The sequence below is a fragment of the Bubalus bubalis genome, chromosome 5, assembly GCF_019923935.1.
Source record: "Bubalus bubalis isolate 160015118507 breed Murrah chromosome 5, NDDB_SH_1, whole genome shotgun sequence".
NCBI lineage: Eukaryota > Metazoa > Chordata > Mammalia > Artiodactyla > Bovidae > Bubalus > Bubalus bubalis.
In genome coordinates, this window is record NC_059161.1 from 37,701,375 (window position 1) to 37,718,288 (window position 16,914).

Below are 16,914 nucleotides of genomic sequence, written 5' to 3' on the forward strand. Positions count from 1 at the left end.
ATGAAAGGATTCAAAGAGAAGGAAGCAAAGATGATTCCTAGCTTTATGGTATGGGGCCAGATAGAAATGGGAAGATTGGCAGAGATTGCTAGTTTTAAGGAGAAGATAATGGGACACATTGAGTGTTGAGATGCTGGCTGTATATTCAAGTGGACGCTGAGGAGTTAAAGTGTGTTCTGTGTCTTGCTTTTTGTGAATGCTTCATTCACTGTCTTGACAGAGTACTCAGCTACTGACTATAGGTCGTGTTATATAGATTGGAAGAGTTAATAATTTTAAGCTTTCATTTAATAAATTTAATTCAAATAAATGATGTACTAAAAAAAGAACCATCTGTTTATTGTAGAATAAAATGTGAAACAGACTGGAAAAAACATCACAGCAAATATAAAAATATTAATATCAATAAATATTGTAATCATTTAAAACATAAAAAAGTAAACCAGATAAAGGATAATTCTTACAATTGGGAAATATAATTCATTAGCTCATTCCTTCAACAAACATGTGGTGAACTCTTTCATCAGATACCATTTTAAGGTATCTGATGAAAGAGCTAGCAGACAAGATCTTCTGAGCATTCTGGTGGTGGTGTGAGAGACAGACAACAGACATGCTCCCAAAAAAACAAGAAATAAGATAGAGTATTTTTGCCTTTTCCTATGGAAAGCATTAGTTGTACAGCTGGAGGTGAGCATTCTTAACCGTTACTTAATTATGTGGAAGAAACTGGTCAGGACCAAAAATTTGGTCTCTGGTAATTGGACCCGTAAGTATTTTTCTTTTTTAGTTTTTTCTTTTGTTCAGTTCCTCTTGAAGATGTTTATATAACAGAGTACAGATTGAGATCTGTTGTTTCTTGTGGAAATTACTTATGTGGGTTCTTTTCACTGAATAGTGTTCGTTTTGTTCTGTGGGGAGAAAAACTATTCCTCTAGAAAATGTTCAGTTTTCCCTGTGGCTTCATTCAGTAGTGAAATGTAGTGAATTGATTCTGCCATGGGTCAGAGGATAGAACTTGGGTCTTTTGGAACTGTCTCTGATTATTGTACAGGATCGTTGTGAGGGCCAAATGAGATACTTAAGAAAGGGGTCATCAAAGTTAAAGGAAATCCTGGATACATACCTATAGGCAAAGAAGCTAGCTGAAGCTTATCTCTGTCCTTTGCTGTTTAAATATACACCGTGTAACTAGATGTTTCAAACTGAAATTAAAATATAAAAAATTCAGTGCATTTCTTTAAAAGCAGGTAATAAGTTGTTTTGCAGATGGGTAGTTTCTTGTGTAGGAACCTTCTTTAGCAGATAAACAATTTTTCCCATATATTATTGGAAATTGATCCAGAAAAACAGAGAGTAAATAAGATGTTTGTTATTTTGCAGTTAATATTTTTTATCGTTAAGTCTAGGGACTTTTTAGGTATGGTAAATAGATAATGGAACAGGAAAACAAATTACAATCTTTAACTTTCTATCTGATAATTTACTGTTGAGAATATAAGGTTTGTGGGGCTTCCCAGATGGCACAGTGCTAAAGAATCTGCCTGCCTGTGTTAGAGAACGCGAGTTCAGTCCCTGGGTTGGGAAGATCCCCTGGAGGAGGAAATGGCAATCCATTCCAGTATTCTCACCTGGAAAATTCCATGGACAGACGAGCCTGGTAGGCTACAGTCTGTGAGATCACAAAGAGTCCGACAAGACTGGTGACTGATTTATTCATGCACACATATAAGATTTATAGGGAAGAAAAGGGATGAGATTTTTAGAAATGGAAACAAATAGTACTAAGATTTAATAGCTCTTCTGCTCAAATTAGCCTTGTTTTCTTTAATTCTGCCTATCTTATATGAACTTTTTTTCTTTTTTAAAGGAAACTTGAACATAACTTCTTGAGAAGATTTGATTCTTTATTTCTGGACTTCGTATATATAACAAGACCATCAGAATGTCGGGAGCCTCAGTGAAGGTGGCTGTCCGTGTTCGGCCCTTCAATTCTCGAGAGACCAGCAAAGAGTCCAAGTGCATCATTCAGATGCAGGGCAACTCAACCAGTGAGTGCATGCTGTGTTCTGTCAGTCCTGTCTCATCTTCCTGTCCTTCCCCCTTTCCTTCTTGCTGTCATCAAAATAAATGAACATGTGGCTAGTAACACTTTGAACTTTGCTGTTCTGAATGTTCCACTGAATGTTTCCCCCTGTGATTTTTGCTGTAGCATATTTAAATATTGGCTGTTTATCTTCTTTACAATTGAGAATTCCCTAGAAAACTGAATGAATGTAGCTAGTGTTATTAAGTTGAAATCTTAATGATAGTGAAGGTGTAAGCAGTGATTTTTAGTAAATGATGCTGTGAAATATACCTTATTGAGGGTGCAAGATTGCTTTACTTCCTTGATTTTCTTTTTTTTTTTTTTTTAAAAAAGGAATTTGTTTATTGAACAAGAGGATGCAAGCAATATAAAAATCAAAAGCTTATCTGGCTTTAATTGACTTTTCTTTCTCTGCTTCTCAAAATGGAGTTGGATTTTATTTGTACATTTTCTATGGGTCCCATCTGCTCAGAAATCCTTATACAGGGGAAGCTGTGGGGCAGAGTCCTTAAGTGACCCTTTATGAGAATTCTTATCAGGGTGGGAGTAATTGCTCAGTGCTGCCTACTTCTTCCCCTTCTGCTTCATGTGTACTACAAAATAGTCATTGCATGCGATGGTGAGCCCAGCGATTAGCGAAAAGAAGCTCTGGAAGCCCACTTTGCCGTCTCGACACTGGTCCAGGTCCTTCATTATTTTGTCCACGGCCAGAGGGTCTTTTTGATTTTCCAAAAATCCAGGGAACTCCTTTTCCATGAGTACTCTCAGGTCTTCCTTTGTTAAGTAACCTTTATCACCTGCAAATTTGTGAAATGTGAACATCATGGTTTCCATGGCGTGCTCCATTTGAGACGGCATTTTGATAAAGTCTGTTGAAACCTTGGCGGGAGGCGCAGCGGGGACGCTCGGCTGGCGGGGACGCGCGGCCAGTGAGCCTTGATTTTCAATAGTACTTGAGCTTGCCAAGATGGTCTTAACAGTTACACTGCTTCCTTACGATGATTCTTTGAGTTGAACAACAGATATAGCTAAAGCAGATAATAAGCTTGTAAATTATTACTAAAAATGATCAGTCCTTGCTTCCTGGTTTGTTTCTCTGAACTATTCCTTAGGTGAAAAATGACAGAAGCTGGAGTTTTTGGTACTTGCATTAGTTACTTGATGTGGGTCTGTAGGCAAACTATTACTTAAATAATGGTAAGTTCTACCATTTTAAAGCCTGTAACTTTGGGATAAAGTAGAATTGTTCTTTGAGACCCAAGTTAATGCTAAATATTTGAGGAAATATGCTTATCTGTTTGTGGGCCAGTGTTCTGTGTAGAGGATTCTCCCAGTGGGAAATAAATCTATATGTTATGTTTGAGGTGTACAATGTGGTGCTTTGACATGTTTATACATTTTTAAATGATCAACACTATCTAATTAGCATATCCATCACTTTTCATAGATAGTTACCTTTTATTTTAAGGTAAGAACACTTGAGATCTACTCCTTCAGCAAATTTTACATAAACATCATTAACCATAGTCACCATGATGCACTTTAGGTCTCCAGAACTTTGTACCCTTTGATCAATGTCTCCTTTTCTCCCCCAGCTCCCAGCCGTCACTCTCTATTACTGTGTGTTTGCCGTGTGTGTGTGTGTATATATATATATATATGCACACACACACACACACACACACACACACATACATATTCCCCGTATACAACTTTGAACTTTCTTTTGCTAACACATTTTTCTGAACTTGCTAAATAGGACTTGCAACATTCTATTTTTTTGAAAAAGGGTCAAACGTTGGAGTCTAAACTGCTGTACCATTGTTTGTGTTTTACATTTCCTTGTCAGTTGTGCCAGTGATTCTGTGAATTATATATCCTATGAATAATTGTAAAAGAAAGATGCAGAATTTGGTATTATTCTCTAACTAATGTTATATTCTTAAATGTCACTCATCGAGGCTATGTTCTTATTTCTATTTCATTTTAAGAATTAAGTTTTACACAGTATATAACTAAATCCTTGGACAGGGCCTTGCTAGCCTTCTCTATATCATTCTGGTTTTAGTACAGGTGCTGCTGAAATGAGCACATTAAATTCTGATTATTGAGCCTCTTGTTTCTTTCTGAAAAATGCATTTATTTATAACTTAGTATGGAGGCATTTTTGACTGTTGGTGTTGCCTGTAAATGTCCTGGTATATCACAAGTTCTTTTAAAGGGTGGACATTAGGAAATCCTGGATCAGGAGCCAGAATTGATTCCAGAAAGGTCTACTTTTCTCTGATCAGTTTTGTATACTGACTATCCAGGAGAAATCCCCAGTATCATGGAGATGGAGTTTCATTCATGGTTGGGATATTGGTAATTTCTTTGTAGAGTTGGAAATCTTATTAAAACTTTTAAGTAGAGAGGGAGTATTAAAAGACCATATCCATGAATGCAAAAGTCATATGATAAAAATAAAGGAAAATGCTTACTAGCACAAGTAATAACACTAATGTTTTTCCTTGATGAGTAATCATTTTAGAATGCCCACATCTTAAATGGATTATATGTTTCTAGTTTTGTCAAGGTCAAATAGCATTACCTACTGCTACTGCTAAGTCACTTCAGTTGTGTCCGACTCTGTGCGACCCCATAGACTGCAGCCCACCAGGCTCCCCCGTCCCTGGGATTCTCCAGGCAAGAACACTCGAGTGGCTTGCCGTTTCCTTCTCCAATGCATGAAAGTGAAAAGTGAAAGGGAAGTCGCTCAGTCGTGTCCGACCCTCAGCGACCCCATGGACTGCAGCCTTCCAGGCTCCTCCATCCATGGGATTTTCCAGGCAAGAGTACTGGAGTGGGGTGCCATTGCCTGCTCCGAGCATTACCTAATTTCCCTCCAATTTTGATTTATTTTTGTGAATAGGTAGGACATTCACAGGGTATGAATTTCAAAAAGTATGAAGAGTATACAGTACAATCATTCCTCTTACCCCATCACATAGGCAACCAGTTCCTCTTCCCAGAAGTAACTTCAAGGGGGGATTTCCTTTGAGAGATAGTTTAATTAGTAGCAGGTGTAATAATAACTTTTCCTTCAGTCTTGACTGCATTGTAAACACACGAATAAACTTCATATTTATATCTTGTCAAAATTGGTTTTTTGGTGTTTTTTTTATTTGTTTGTTTGTTTTTGAGATTTTGGCATGAAAGGATATCCAAAAAAGTTAATAGGTTTTATTTACTAACAAGTATCTACTATATGTGTAATGATATGCTAAGTACTAAACAGATATAAAAAAGCTGATCTATTGACTGTTCAGGAGTAGGTAGCAAAATTAAAATTTTCTGTAGTTCTGGATAGTTACGTGAAATGGATTTGGGTCCACTTGATTTTCTTTGCTTTTTTTTTTTTTTTTATCATCTAGGTTAAAAACCTAGTTTCAGTTCAGTTCAGTCACTCAGTCGTGTCCGACTCTTTGCGACCCCATGAATTGCAGCACGCCAGGCCTCCCTGTCCATCAGCAACTCCCAGAGTTCACTCAGACTCATGTCCATCGAGTCAGTGATGCCATCCAGTCATCTCATCCTCTGTCGTCCCCTTCTCCTCCTGCCCCTAATCCCTCCCAGCATCAGAGTCTTTTCCAATGAGTCAACTCTTCGCATGAGGTGGCCAAAGTACTGGAGTTTCAGCTTTAGCATCGTTCCTTCCAAAGAAATCCCAGTTTACTAATGGCTAATAAGAAAGGTATTAGTCTTCATTGTATCTAAGATATATGGCTGCCGTTTTTACTTTATTATTTTGATGGTATAGACAATAATGTTAGTTTGGGGGAAAAAGGTAAAATTACCCAAATACTGATATTCACTCTGAATGAAAGATTTCAGGTGTTTTCTCTGGTAGATTGCAAACTGAAGAAGGAAATAAGATTCCTGGTTGAACATTTTCTAAGGATAGGGCCATAAATTTTGGAGTTTTGTTTACTCGTTCTTGTTTGTTTCCCACAAAGATATCTCCAGAATTATTGAAAATATTTGTCTTTTGATGAAATATTCAAGAATAAATGCTTAGTTTTTATTAAAAGTAATTAATGTGGTTAGAATAGACTTGGGGAAAAAAAAGTAGACCTGGGCATATTCTACTACTCCTATGAAAACCAGCCTTTGGACCAGCTTAAACACCATGCTGAACTACCAATGGTTTTTCCATCATATTTTGTCCACATCCTTTCTAGACAGCAGTCTAAGTGGCTCTGATCTGCCTTGATCTTTCTCTTCCTCTTTAACACATTAAGCATGCATGTGTGCTCAGTCACTCAGTCATGTCCAACTCTTTGTGACCCCATGGAGCCCTGCCAGGCTTGTCTGTCAGTGGAATTTTCCTGGCAAGAAATACTGGAGTGGGTTACCATTCCTACTCCAGAGGATCTTCCCCACCCAGGAATCTAACCTGTGTCTCCTGAGTCTCCTGCATTAGCCAGTGGATTCTTCACCACTGTGCCACCTGGGAATCTCCTGTAACACATTGCCTCTTTGCATTTAAACATTCTCCAGGAGAAATTTGTGACTTTTAAAACAACATTAGTCTCCTGAAACAAAAACCCCTCATTAGCCTTAGAAAAAGTAGTGTTAGTTTTCTAGCTGAATGCTTTGTCATGGTTCAGTAAATTTGGGGTAATTTTGGTTCCTCTGAAAGGTGTTTGTTCTTCAAAAGCTAATTCACTAATTGTATCAGAGACATTTTCCTCTAGAATTTTTGGCGTTTTTCAGTTTTCTGCTGTTTTCTATTTTTTTCCCCCCTGCAATTTTATATGGCATTTTCTTAGTAATTTGACTAACACGTAATCTAAATAACTTCTGAGTGAGAGATTTTACGTGAGCCAGTTTGTTATATTTAGAAAGTATTAATGGCTTGTTTTTTAAAAAAATTGGGCTTAAGATTGGGAGAGAGCATGGATTTGGAACCTCGAATTGTTGCAAAAAATGAAATGAATTTGCTATAGCCACATGTGTTAGCTGCATTAAAAGACTGCTATGCTGGCAAGCTGGCCTGGACTGCTGCTCACGGGGATTAAAGCTGATTGTAGATGGAATGCAGTGGAATGTTCCTGCCATAAGGTCTCTTATGAAAAAGTAGAAGAGGGTGAAGAGTACTTTAGGGAATGTGCCAGAGTTGAAAACTGAGTAGTGGCAGTTTTATTCAAGCACTTTCTGGTCTCAGAGAGAGTGTTTTCCATGGCACAGATAAAGGTTACTGCCTTGACATTTTGAAGACTAGAGTGCATACAAATAGCTTTGTTTAATAATACCCCGTTATATTCTAAGTTTCTCCCACTTTGGAAGCATTTTTTATTGTCTTATTACTTTAAAAAAGGAAAATGGGAGAAAATTAATGCTCTTACTGCTCACATTTATGGTTAGGTTATGTTTGTAAATCTGGAGACTTTGAAACTGCATAAATTCCCCTCTGATCTTTGGCTTTGTTTTTAACCGTAATAGTCTGTCTCCAGCCCTTTAGTAATTCCCCTTCATATTTTTATTAATCTTCCTGAGCCTGGGGTCTTTTATTTATTTTTTCCTTAGGCCCAGGTATTAAGGTGGGATAAAAGAAATCTTGGGTTTTTTTTTTCCCTGCTGATTACTTACATTGTACATTTTAAAAGGCTTTTTTTATTCACACATGTGCATTTCTAAACCACATGCTGCACATCACAACTGGTACAGAGAATGACTTCATGTCCATTAATGAAAATCTGGAATGGGGGAAGGACTGGGACAAAAGGGAGCTTGGCAAGGAAGACTTTTGAAAGGAATTCTTAAAAATCTGTATGCTTTTTCTGGCATAAATTAATATAACTGCACGAAAATAAATGGGACTTGCCTGGTAGTCCGGCAGTTACAACTCCGTGCTGCCAGCACAGGGGGCCCGGGTTTGATTCCTGGCCAAGGAATGAGATCAGCTTGGGTACCAGTAGCACTAAACTTTTTAAAAAATTCTGACATGAAACACTTTTCCTGTGGTCCAGACTTGGCGCTAGGCTCCTCCTCACCACGGGGGACAGCCACACCCTTTCTCTCTGAGTGTGCATCTCTGCCTTGCTTCTTAACTAAACAAACCACTTCTCTGTGTGCTCTCCCACTAGTTGTTGTGGTGTGTCTCTAATAATAGACTTTGTACCTGCAAAAAAAAAGAGAAAGACTTGAGCTATAGCAGTGACCTTTCATTGTGTGTGTTTGGGATGGAGAAATAAAGGTGCCCCTGAAATGGTATTATATTTACTCAGTTGGGGTTGATTGAAACCAGTTTTGCCCTTTAGAATGACTTTTGGAATGGGTTGATAAAGGGAAGGTCCAGGTGCTGCACTGTCTGTTGCATTCTCACAGTTCTATTTGGTACTCAATGATTTCTCATATGGCAACTTACTAAACTGACGTTTTGAAATGTATTCCTGTTTCTTAGGTTTTTCTTATACTGGATGAAGTTTATGGTCTTAAGGAAGGGCATTAGATTGCACCCTCTACTAGAGGAGATTAATTTTTCTGTAACTTAGTGAGCACATTTTTTTTCTTTTTAATTGGAGAATAATTGCTTTACAATGTTGTGTTGGTTTCTGCCATACATCAGCATGAATCAGCCATAGATATGCATGTCTCCTCCTCCTTGAACCTCCCTTCTACCTCCCCCCTCCACACCGCCCTTCTGAGTTGTCACAGAGCACCGAGTTGAGCTCACTGTGTTATACAGAAACTTCCCACTAGCTATCTATTTTACCTGATGCTGGGAAAAATTGAGGGCAGGAGGAGAAGGGGATGATAGACAATGGGATGGTTGGATAGCAACACTGGCTCAATGACATGCTTTTGAGCAAACTCAGGGAGAGAGTGATGGACAGAGAAGCCTGGCATGCTGCAGTTCATGGGGTAGAAAAGAGTCGGACATAACTTAGTGACTGAACAACAACAACAAATATATATGTTCCAGTCCTACTCTCTCAGTTTGTCCCACCCTCTCCATCCCGCCTGTGTCCATACGTCTGTTCTCTATGTCCGTGTCTCTATTCCTGCCCTGCACATAGGTTCATCAGTGCCATATTTCTAGATTCCATATATATGCATTAATATACGATACTTGTTTTTCTCTTTCTGACTTACTTCACTCTGTATGGGGCTTTCCTTGTGGCTTATCTGGTAAAGAATCCACCTGCAATGCGGGAGACCTGGGTTCGCTTCCTGGGTTGGAAAGATCCCTTGGAGAAGGGAAAGGCTACCCACTCCAGTATCAGGTGGCAAAGAGTCAGACATGACTGAGCGACTTTCACTTTCTTTTTTCTTTTCACTGCGTATGACAGGCTCTAGGTTTATCCATCTCAGTAGAACTGATTCAGATTTGTTCTTTTTATGTTTTGTTGTTGTTTATTCTCTAAGTTGTGTCTGACTCTTTGCAAGCCTATGGACTGTCACCTGCTAGGTTCCTCAGTTTATGGGCTTTCCCAGGCAAAAATACTGGAGTATGTTGCCATTCCCTTCTCTAGGGGTTCTTCCCCACCTGGGGATCAAACCTGGGTCTCCTACATTGCAGGCAGATTCTTTACTGTCTCAGCCACCAGGAAGCTCTATGTAGTCAGCAAGAACAAGACCAGGAGCTGATTGTGGCTCAGATCAGGAACTCCTTATTGCAAAATTTAGGCTTAAATTGTAGGAAGTAGGGAAAAACACTGGACCATTCAGGTATGACCTAAACCAAATCTCTTATGATTATACAATAGAAGTGACAACTATTTAATTCAAGGGATTAAATCTGATAGAGTGCCTGAAGAACTATGGACGAACGTTCATAACATTGTACAGGAAGTGGTGACCAAAACCATCCCAAAGAAAAAGAAATGCAAGAAGGCAAAATGGTTGTCTGAGGTGGCCTTACACATTGCTCAGGAAAGAAGGGAAGCAAGAAGCAAAGGAGAAAAGGAAAGATATAGCCAATTGAATGAATGCAGAGTTCCAGAGAATAGCAAGGAGAGACAAGGAAGCCCTCTTAAGTGAACAGTGCAAAGAAATAGAGGAAAACAATAGAATGGGAAAGACTAGAGATCTCTTCAAGAAGATTGGAGATACCAAGGGAACATTTCATGCAGAGATGGGCACTATAAAGGGCAGAAACGATAAGGACCTAATAGAAGCAGAAGATATTAAGAAGAGGTGGCAAGAATACACAGAACTGTATTAAAAAGGTCTTAATGACCTGGATAACCACCATGGTGTGGTCACTCACCTAGAGCCAGACATCTTGGAGTGTGAAGTCAAGTGGGCCTTAGGAAGCATTACTACGAACAAAGCTAGTGGAAGCCATCTGATGGAATTCCAGCTGAGCTTTTTCAAATTCTAAAAGATGATACCGTTAAAATGCTACACTCACTGTGTCAGCAAATTTGGAAGACTCAACAGTGGCCACAGGACTGAAAAAGGTCAGTTTTCATTCCAGTCCCAAAGAAGGGCAATGTTAAAATTGCTGTACAGTTGCACTCATTTCACATGCTAGCAAGGTAACACTCAAAATCCTTCAAGCTAGGCTTCAACAGTATGTGAACTGAGAAATTCCATATGTACAAGCTGGATTTAGAAAAGGCAGAAGAACCAGGGATCAAATTGCTAACATCTGTTGGATCATAGAAAAAGCAAGGAAATTCCAGAAAAACATCTACTTTTGCTTCATTGACTACATCAAAGCTTTTGACTGTGTGGATCACAACAAACTGTGAAATATTCTTAAAGAGATGGAAATTCCAGGCCTCCTTACCTGCCTCCCAAGAAACCTGTGTGCATGTCAAGAAGCAGCAATTAGAACTGGACATGGAACAAGGAACTGATTAAAAATTGGGAAAGGAATTCATCAAGGCTGTATATTGTCACCCTGCGTATTTAATTTCTAGGCAGAGTATATCGTGCGAAATGCTGGGCTGGATGAATCCCAGGCTGGAATCAAGATTGCTGGGAGAAATATCGACAACCTCAGATATGCAGATGATACCACCCTAATGGCAGAAATCGAAGAGGAACTGAAGAGCCTCTTAATGAAGGTGAAAGAGAAGAGTGAAAAAGCTGGCTGGAAACTCAGCATTCAAAAAAATAAGATCATGGCATCCAGTGCTATCACTTTATGCCAAATAGATAGAGAAAAAGTGGAAACAGTGGTAGATTTTATTTTCTTTGGCTCCGAAAATCACTGTGGATAGTGACTGCATCCACGAAATTAAAAGATGCTTATTGTAATTCAACTATTTTTCAATAAAGTATATATATATTATGGGGAAAAAAGGTACTTGCTCCTTGGAAGAAAAGCTATGACAAGCCTAGACATTGTATTAAAAAACAGAGACATCACTTTGCTGACAAAGGTCCATATAGTCAAAGCTGTGGTTTTTCCAGTAGCCATGTACTAATGTGTCAGTTGGACCAGAAAGAAGGCTGAGTGCTGAAGAATTGATGCTTTTGAACTGTAGTGCTGGAGAAGACTCTTGAGAGTCTCTTGGACAGCATGGAGATCAAACCAGTCAGTCCTACAGGAAATCAACCCTGAATATTCCTTGGAAGGACTGATGTTGAAGCTGAAGCTCCAGCACTTTGGCCACCTGATATGAAGAGCTGACTCATTGGAAAAGACCCTGATGCTGGGAAAGATTGAAGGCAGGAGGAGAAGGGGATGACAGAGGATGAGATGGCTGGATAGTATCATCAACTCAATGAACATGAGTTTGAGCAAACTCTGGGAGTTGGTGAAGGACAGGGAAGCCTGGCATGCTGCAGTGCATGGGTCGCAAAGAGTCGGACACAACTGACGACTGAACAAAAACAAAACACTTTTAAACATGATATAGCATTTAAAAATTTTTTGTTTATTTTTTACCCTATTCTGAGTCTTCAGTGCTGCTTGGGCTTTTCTCTAGTTTTGGCGTTGGGGGCTACTCTCTAGTTGCAGTGCTCGGGCTTCTCTTGTTGCAGAGCACAGGCTCTAGGGCGCTCGAACTTCAGTTACTGCAGCACATAGGCTCAGTGGTTTGGCTCCCAGGCTCTAGTATACAGGCTCAATATTTGAGGCGCATGGGCTTAGTTGCTCTGCAGCATATGGAATATTCCCAGATCAGAGATCTAACCCATATCTCCTGAATTGGCAGGCGATTCTTTACCACTGAGCCGCCAGGGAAGCCCCGTCAGATTGTTTTTTGTGGTTGCTTTTGGTACCTAAATTGTTGTATTCAATGGGAATATACATTTAAAGGCAGAAGCAGTTGAGCCTGTCATTAAAGGAGGAGGCCATTGGTATTATATATCTGGAATTACTTTTTATTATAATGTATAATTCAGAGTTCTTTAATTATCTAAATAAGTTGTTTTCACATCTAGATTGTGAAACAGCAAAGAGGGAAGACTGAAAAAAATCTTTTAGGAAACCTGCTGCTTTGCATCTAGTCAAAAGAGGTTGTCTTGATTAAATCCAGACTATACTTCAGGTGGCCTTTTTGTATGCATATGTTGCTTTTTTCAAAGGGGAAAACAACCATGCCCAGTTTTGTTGTTGTTGTTGTTGTTGTTTTTCCAATGCCTTCTTTGTGATTCTCAAGAAATATTTTGGAATTCATTTTTTTTTTTTTTAGTTCATTTTTGAAAGTCTGTGCCAACATCGAAGTGCTTATTGCTTTTGGTAGCTTCCCAGTGAAGTGTGAAGCACTGCAGTGAGAGCTAGGAAGTCCGGAGCAGTTAGAGACTGAGAAAGGAAGGGGCTGCTGCTGCCTGTCATCTCGTGGGCCAAGTTGATTTTTGAAGATTTAATTTTTGGTCATATATCAACAATGTGCTTATTTTATGAAAAAACATTTCTATTGGGGTAAGAACTGTTCTTGGCTGTACTGTGTAGAGATGAATGCTTTGTACAATAGGTGGTAAGAAAAAGAAATAAGAAATTAGGTCCTTGAGAGCATCTGTGGGAATTGAGATTTTTGTTATTCAGCAAGCATAGGCTGGGAGGCAACTAGGGACCCAGAGTGTGTTTAGTCTGAGAGTTAAGTGATCAAAGCAGTGTGGTGACCTTTATGAGGCTTTAGGAGAGAGATCTGAATAATTGAGGGGCAGGGCCAGGAAAGATAGAGAATGTCTGGGAAGCCTCTTTTGTTTTGGCAGAACAGAAAACTGTAGGGCTAGAATTAGCAGAAGCTGTACAAATGAGGAAATGATTTAACTACAGTTACTGTTTCCCTGTGACATTGTTCAGGTCTGATTCCAGAGTTCCTTTTGTAGCTGTGAATAAAACAGAGAAGGTAAAATTGGTGAAGGGGGAAACAAAAGCAGCTTTTGCTTTTTAAATTGCCTTTTAGTGGGGGAAAAAACCACCACAATTACCAGTTAACACAATAATAAACACTTAAGCTGTGCCAGCCACTATTAGGCCCTTACAGACTAACTCATTTAATTATCAGAACAGTCCTATGGCAGATACTCTTATTTTCCCCATATTACAGATGAGGGCATGAATTCTGGTTAACTTGCCTGAGGTCTCACATTTAGGACTGAGAGAAATAGAAAATGAACTGGTGCTGTCTTACTCCAGAACCCTCATTTTTTTCCTTTTAATTGAAGTATAGTTGATTTGCCAACATCTGCTGAATCATAGAAAAAGCAAGGGAATTCCAGGAAAACATCTACTTCTACTTCATTGACTACACTAAAGCCTTTGTGTTGATCACAGCAAACTGTGGAAAATTCTTAAAAGAGATGGGAATACCAGATCACCTTACCTGCCTCCTGAGAAACATGTATGCAGGTCAAGAAGCAACAGTTAGAACTGGACAGGGAACAACAGACTGGTTCCAAATTGGGAAAGAAGTATGTCAGGGCTGTAGGTTGTCACCCTGCTTATTTAAGCTATATGCAGAGTACATCATGAGAAATGCTGGGCTGGATGAAGCACAAGCTGGAATCAAGATTGCCAGGAGAAATATCAATAACCTCAAGTGCAGATGACACCACCCTAATGGCAGAAAGTGAAGAGCAACTAAAGAACCTCTTGATGAAGGTGAAAGAGGAGAGTGAAAAGCTGGCTTGAAACTCAACATTCAGAAAACTAAGATCATGGCGTCTGGTCCCATCACTTCATGGCAAATAGATGGGAAAACAATAGAAGCAGTGACAGACTTGATTTTCTTGGCGTCCCTAATCACTGCAGATGCACTGCAGATGGAGACTGCCGCCATGAAATTAAAAAGTTTTTGTTCTTTGGAAGAAAAGCTATGACAAACCTAGACAGTGTATTAAAAAGCAGAGACATCACTTTGCTGACAAAGGTCCATCTAGTCAAAGCTATGGTTTTTCCAGTAGTCATGTATGAATGTGAGAGTTGGACCATAAAGAAGGCTGAGCGCCGAAGAATTGATGCTTTTGAACTATGGTGCTAAAGAAGACTCCTGAGAGTCCCTTGGATTGCAAGGAAATCCAACCATTCAGTCCTAAAGGAAATCAGCTCTGAATATTCATTGGAAGGACCGATGCTGAAGCTGAAGCTCCAATACTTTGGCCACCTGATGGGAAGAGCCAACTCATTGGAAAAGACCCTGATGCTGGGAAAGACTGATGGCAGGAGAATGGGGTGACAGAGGATGAGATGGTTGGATAGCATCACTGACTCAATGGATATGAATTTGAGCAAACTCTGGGAGATAGTGAAGGACAGGGAATCCTGGAGTGCTGCAGTCCATGGGGTCACAGAGTCCAACACAACTGAGCAACTTAACAGCAGCATAGTTGATTTACAATGTTAGTTTCTGGTGTATAGCAAAGTCATTCTGATATATATATCTCTTCTTATATCTATTTTCTTTTTGATATTCTTTTCCATTATGATTTATTACAGGACATTAAATAGAGTTCCCAGTGCTCTGTAGGACCTTGTTGTTCATCTACTTTTATATATAGTGCTTTGTATCTGCTAATTCTGAACTCCTAATTTATCCCTCTTCTACCCCCTTTTCCCCTTTGGTAAACATAAGTTTGTTTTCCATGTCTCTGAGTCTGTTTCTGTTTTGTAACTACGTCCATTTGTGTTATATTTTAGATTCCACATATAAGTGCTCTCATATGGTATTTGTGTTTCTCTTTCTGACTTACTTTTTAATACTCTGAGATTGAGTGCATAGTTGACCCTTGAATATCAAGGGGGTTACGTTGGCGACCCTCAGCAGTTTAAAATCGGCCTATAATCTGTTGACCGTTTGTATCCGTGGTTTGCATCCATGGATTTAACGAACCCTAGATTGTGTAGTACTGTGTATTTACTATTGAAAACAATCCACATGTAAGTGGACCCATGCATTTCAAACCTGTGTTGTTCAAGGGTCAGCTATGTAGTAAACATATACAGTACAATTTATCCTTTTATAAGATTTAGAATCTAATTTGTTATTTTAAATGATTAGGAAATTTTATGATTGTTGGTCTTTTGCTCAAATCTACTTTATGGTAATATACGTTATACCATTTTAATATATTTTGAAAATACACTATTCTGTGTTGGGAAGAAGCTGCTTATGGGGTTTAGTTTTATGGTTTTGGATATAAATTTAAGAAAAATGCCATATTTCTTAAATTTGGATATAGAAAGCTTTTGGAAATGGAAGTTGGTGCTGAAGATATCACTGGGATTTTTAACAAACTCAAAACATGCTGTTTTAGAAAAGTTAATTTACTCTGATGCCACAATGATATGTTAATTGTAGTTGCAGGCAAAATCTTTAATAGTTTGCCAACAACAGTGTAATTGCTACATAGAGACTTTGAGATATTAGATAAACAAATTTATTCTGGAGAATAAAAGGGCTTTTTGAGTACAACTCTTGTTTTGACTGCCTTGTTTTCTAGGACTTAGTAATTAAAACATTATGTCTGCATCTTGATGCTGAAGTAACAAAGTTGGAAAGAAGGCAAGGGGAAAAAGGGGGTTAATTTGGGGGACTTAGCAGTCTTTTAAAAGCTAGTTTTGACTTGAAGGGACTCCAAGAAAGAGAAGATGGTCTTATGGTTCATCAATAAACTAAAACCTATAGAACATTTTATGGAAATCATTTTAAAGGCATTTCCATTTATCTTGGATAAGGGTCTTCAGGCCTTTACATGAAAGATGCTATCCTCTTCTCTCTTCTCTAGTTCTCCTAAGGTAAGGGATATCAGCAGGAAGAAAAAAAAGTTTGAAGACAAAAGGGGCAAGGTGTGAAAGTTGCAGGGGAGGATAAATAAATGTGAAGTTATCTATCCTGTGGACTTGGGGAAGATACAATCAAATCAGACCTTCAGTTCTAAGGCTGCCTTTCTGATTTATAAAGGGAGACTTAAGGAAACAGCCTTAAAACCAGATGAGATGTGGATGGTGATGGGAACCAAGGCCCAGAGGTGAGGATGAGTAGAGTGAGTTATGGGGACATGAGTAGATCACCTGAACAAAAAAGACTCTTCCTCTGGGGAGTCCAAAGATGGTTATGATGATAAACACTAATGACAGTCGCTAACATAGCCTGACTTCCTTTGTCTCTTGTCTCTCAGGATCCTGTCCTCTCCTGATTGCCTGCCTTCCTCACAGGCCATTCTCTTCTCTTACCTTATTTCCTGTGTTGAATGTACACCAGGACTTCGTCTCTTCTCTTTGATATCTTTTCTGTCTTCAGAGAAGACAGACTCCCTAGGTGATTTCATCTAGGCTCAAGGTTTTAAATGTCTCTGAGGTGACAGTAACTCTCAAACTCATTTCTCCAGCCTGAACCCCTTTTTAGAACTCTAGACTTGTCTACCCAACTGCTAACTTA

General features: G+C 39.0%; 2 protein-coding genes across 6 annotated transcripts in view; one reads left to right on the forward strand and one right to left on the reverse strand.

Moving 5' to 3' along the window:
- Positions 1 to 16,914, forward strand: part of KIF1B (kinesin family member 1B) — a 152,281-nt gene that overhangs the window by 12,265 nt on the left and 123,102 nt on the right. For all 5 annotated transcript variants that reach the window (XM_045165717.1, XM_045165718.1, XM_045165719.1 and 2 more), the window contains exon 2: positions 1,871 to 2,051. In XM_045165717.1, coding sequence (XP_045021652.1) covers positions 1,946 to 2,051 — 106 coding nt within the window. In that variant the 5' untranslated portion in view covers positions 1,871 to 1,945. The remainder of the gene's footprint in view (positions 1 to 1,870; positions 2,052 to 16,914) is intronic.
- LOC123465792 (protein S100-A10) lies at positions 2,458 to 3,033 on the reverse strand. The gene has a single exon (XM_045165722.1). It carries the CDS (start codon positions 2,945 to 2,947, stop codon positions 2,654 to 2,656), a length of 294 nt encoding a protein of 97 aa, XP_045021657.1. The 5' UTR covers positions 2,948 to 3,033; the 3' UTR covers positions 2,458 to 2,653.

Coding starts and splice junctions, on each gene's coding strand:
- LOC123465792 (XM_045165722.1), bottom strand. CDS start 2,947: ATGCCGTCTCAAATGGAGCACGCCATGGAAACCATGATGTTCACATTT.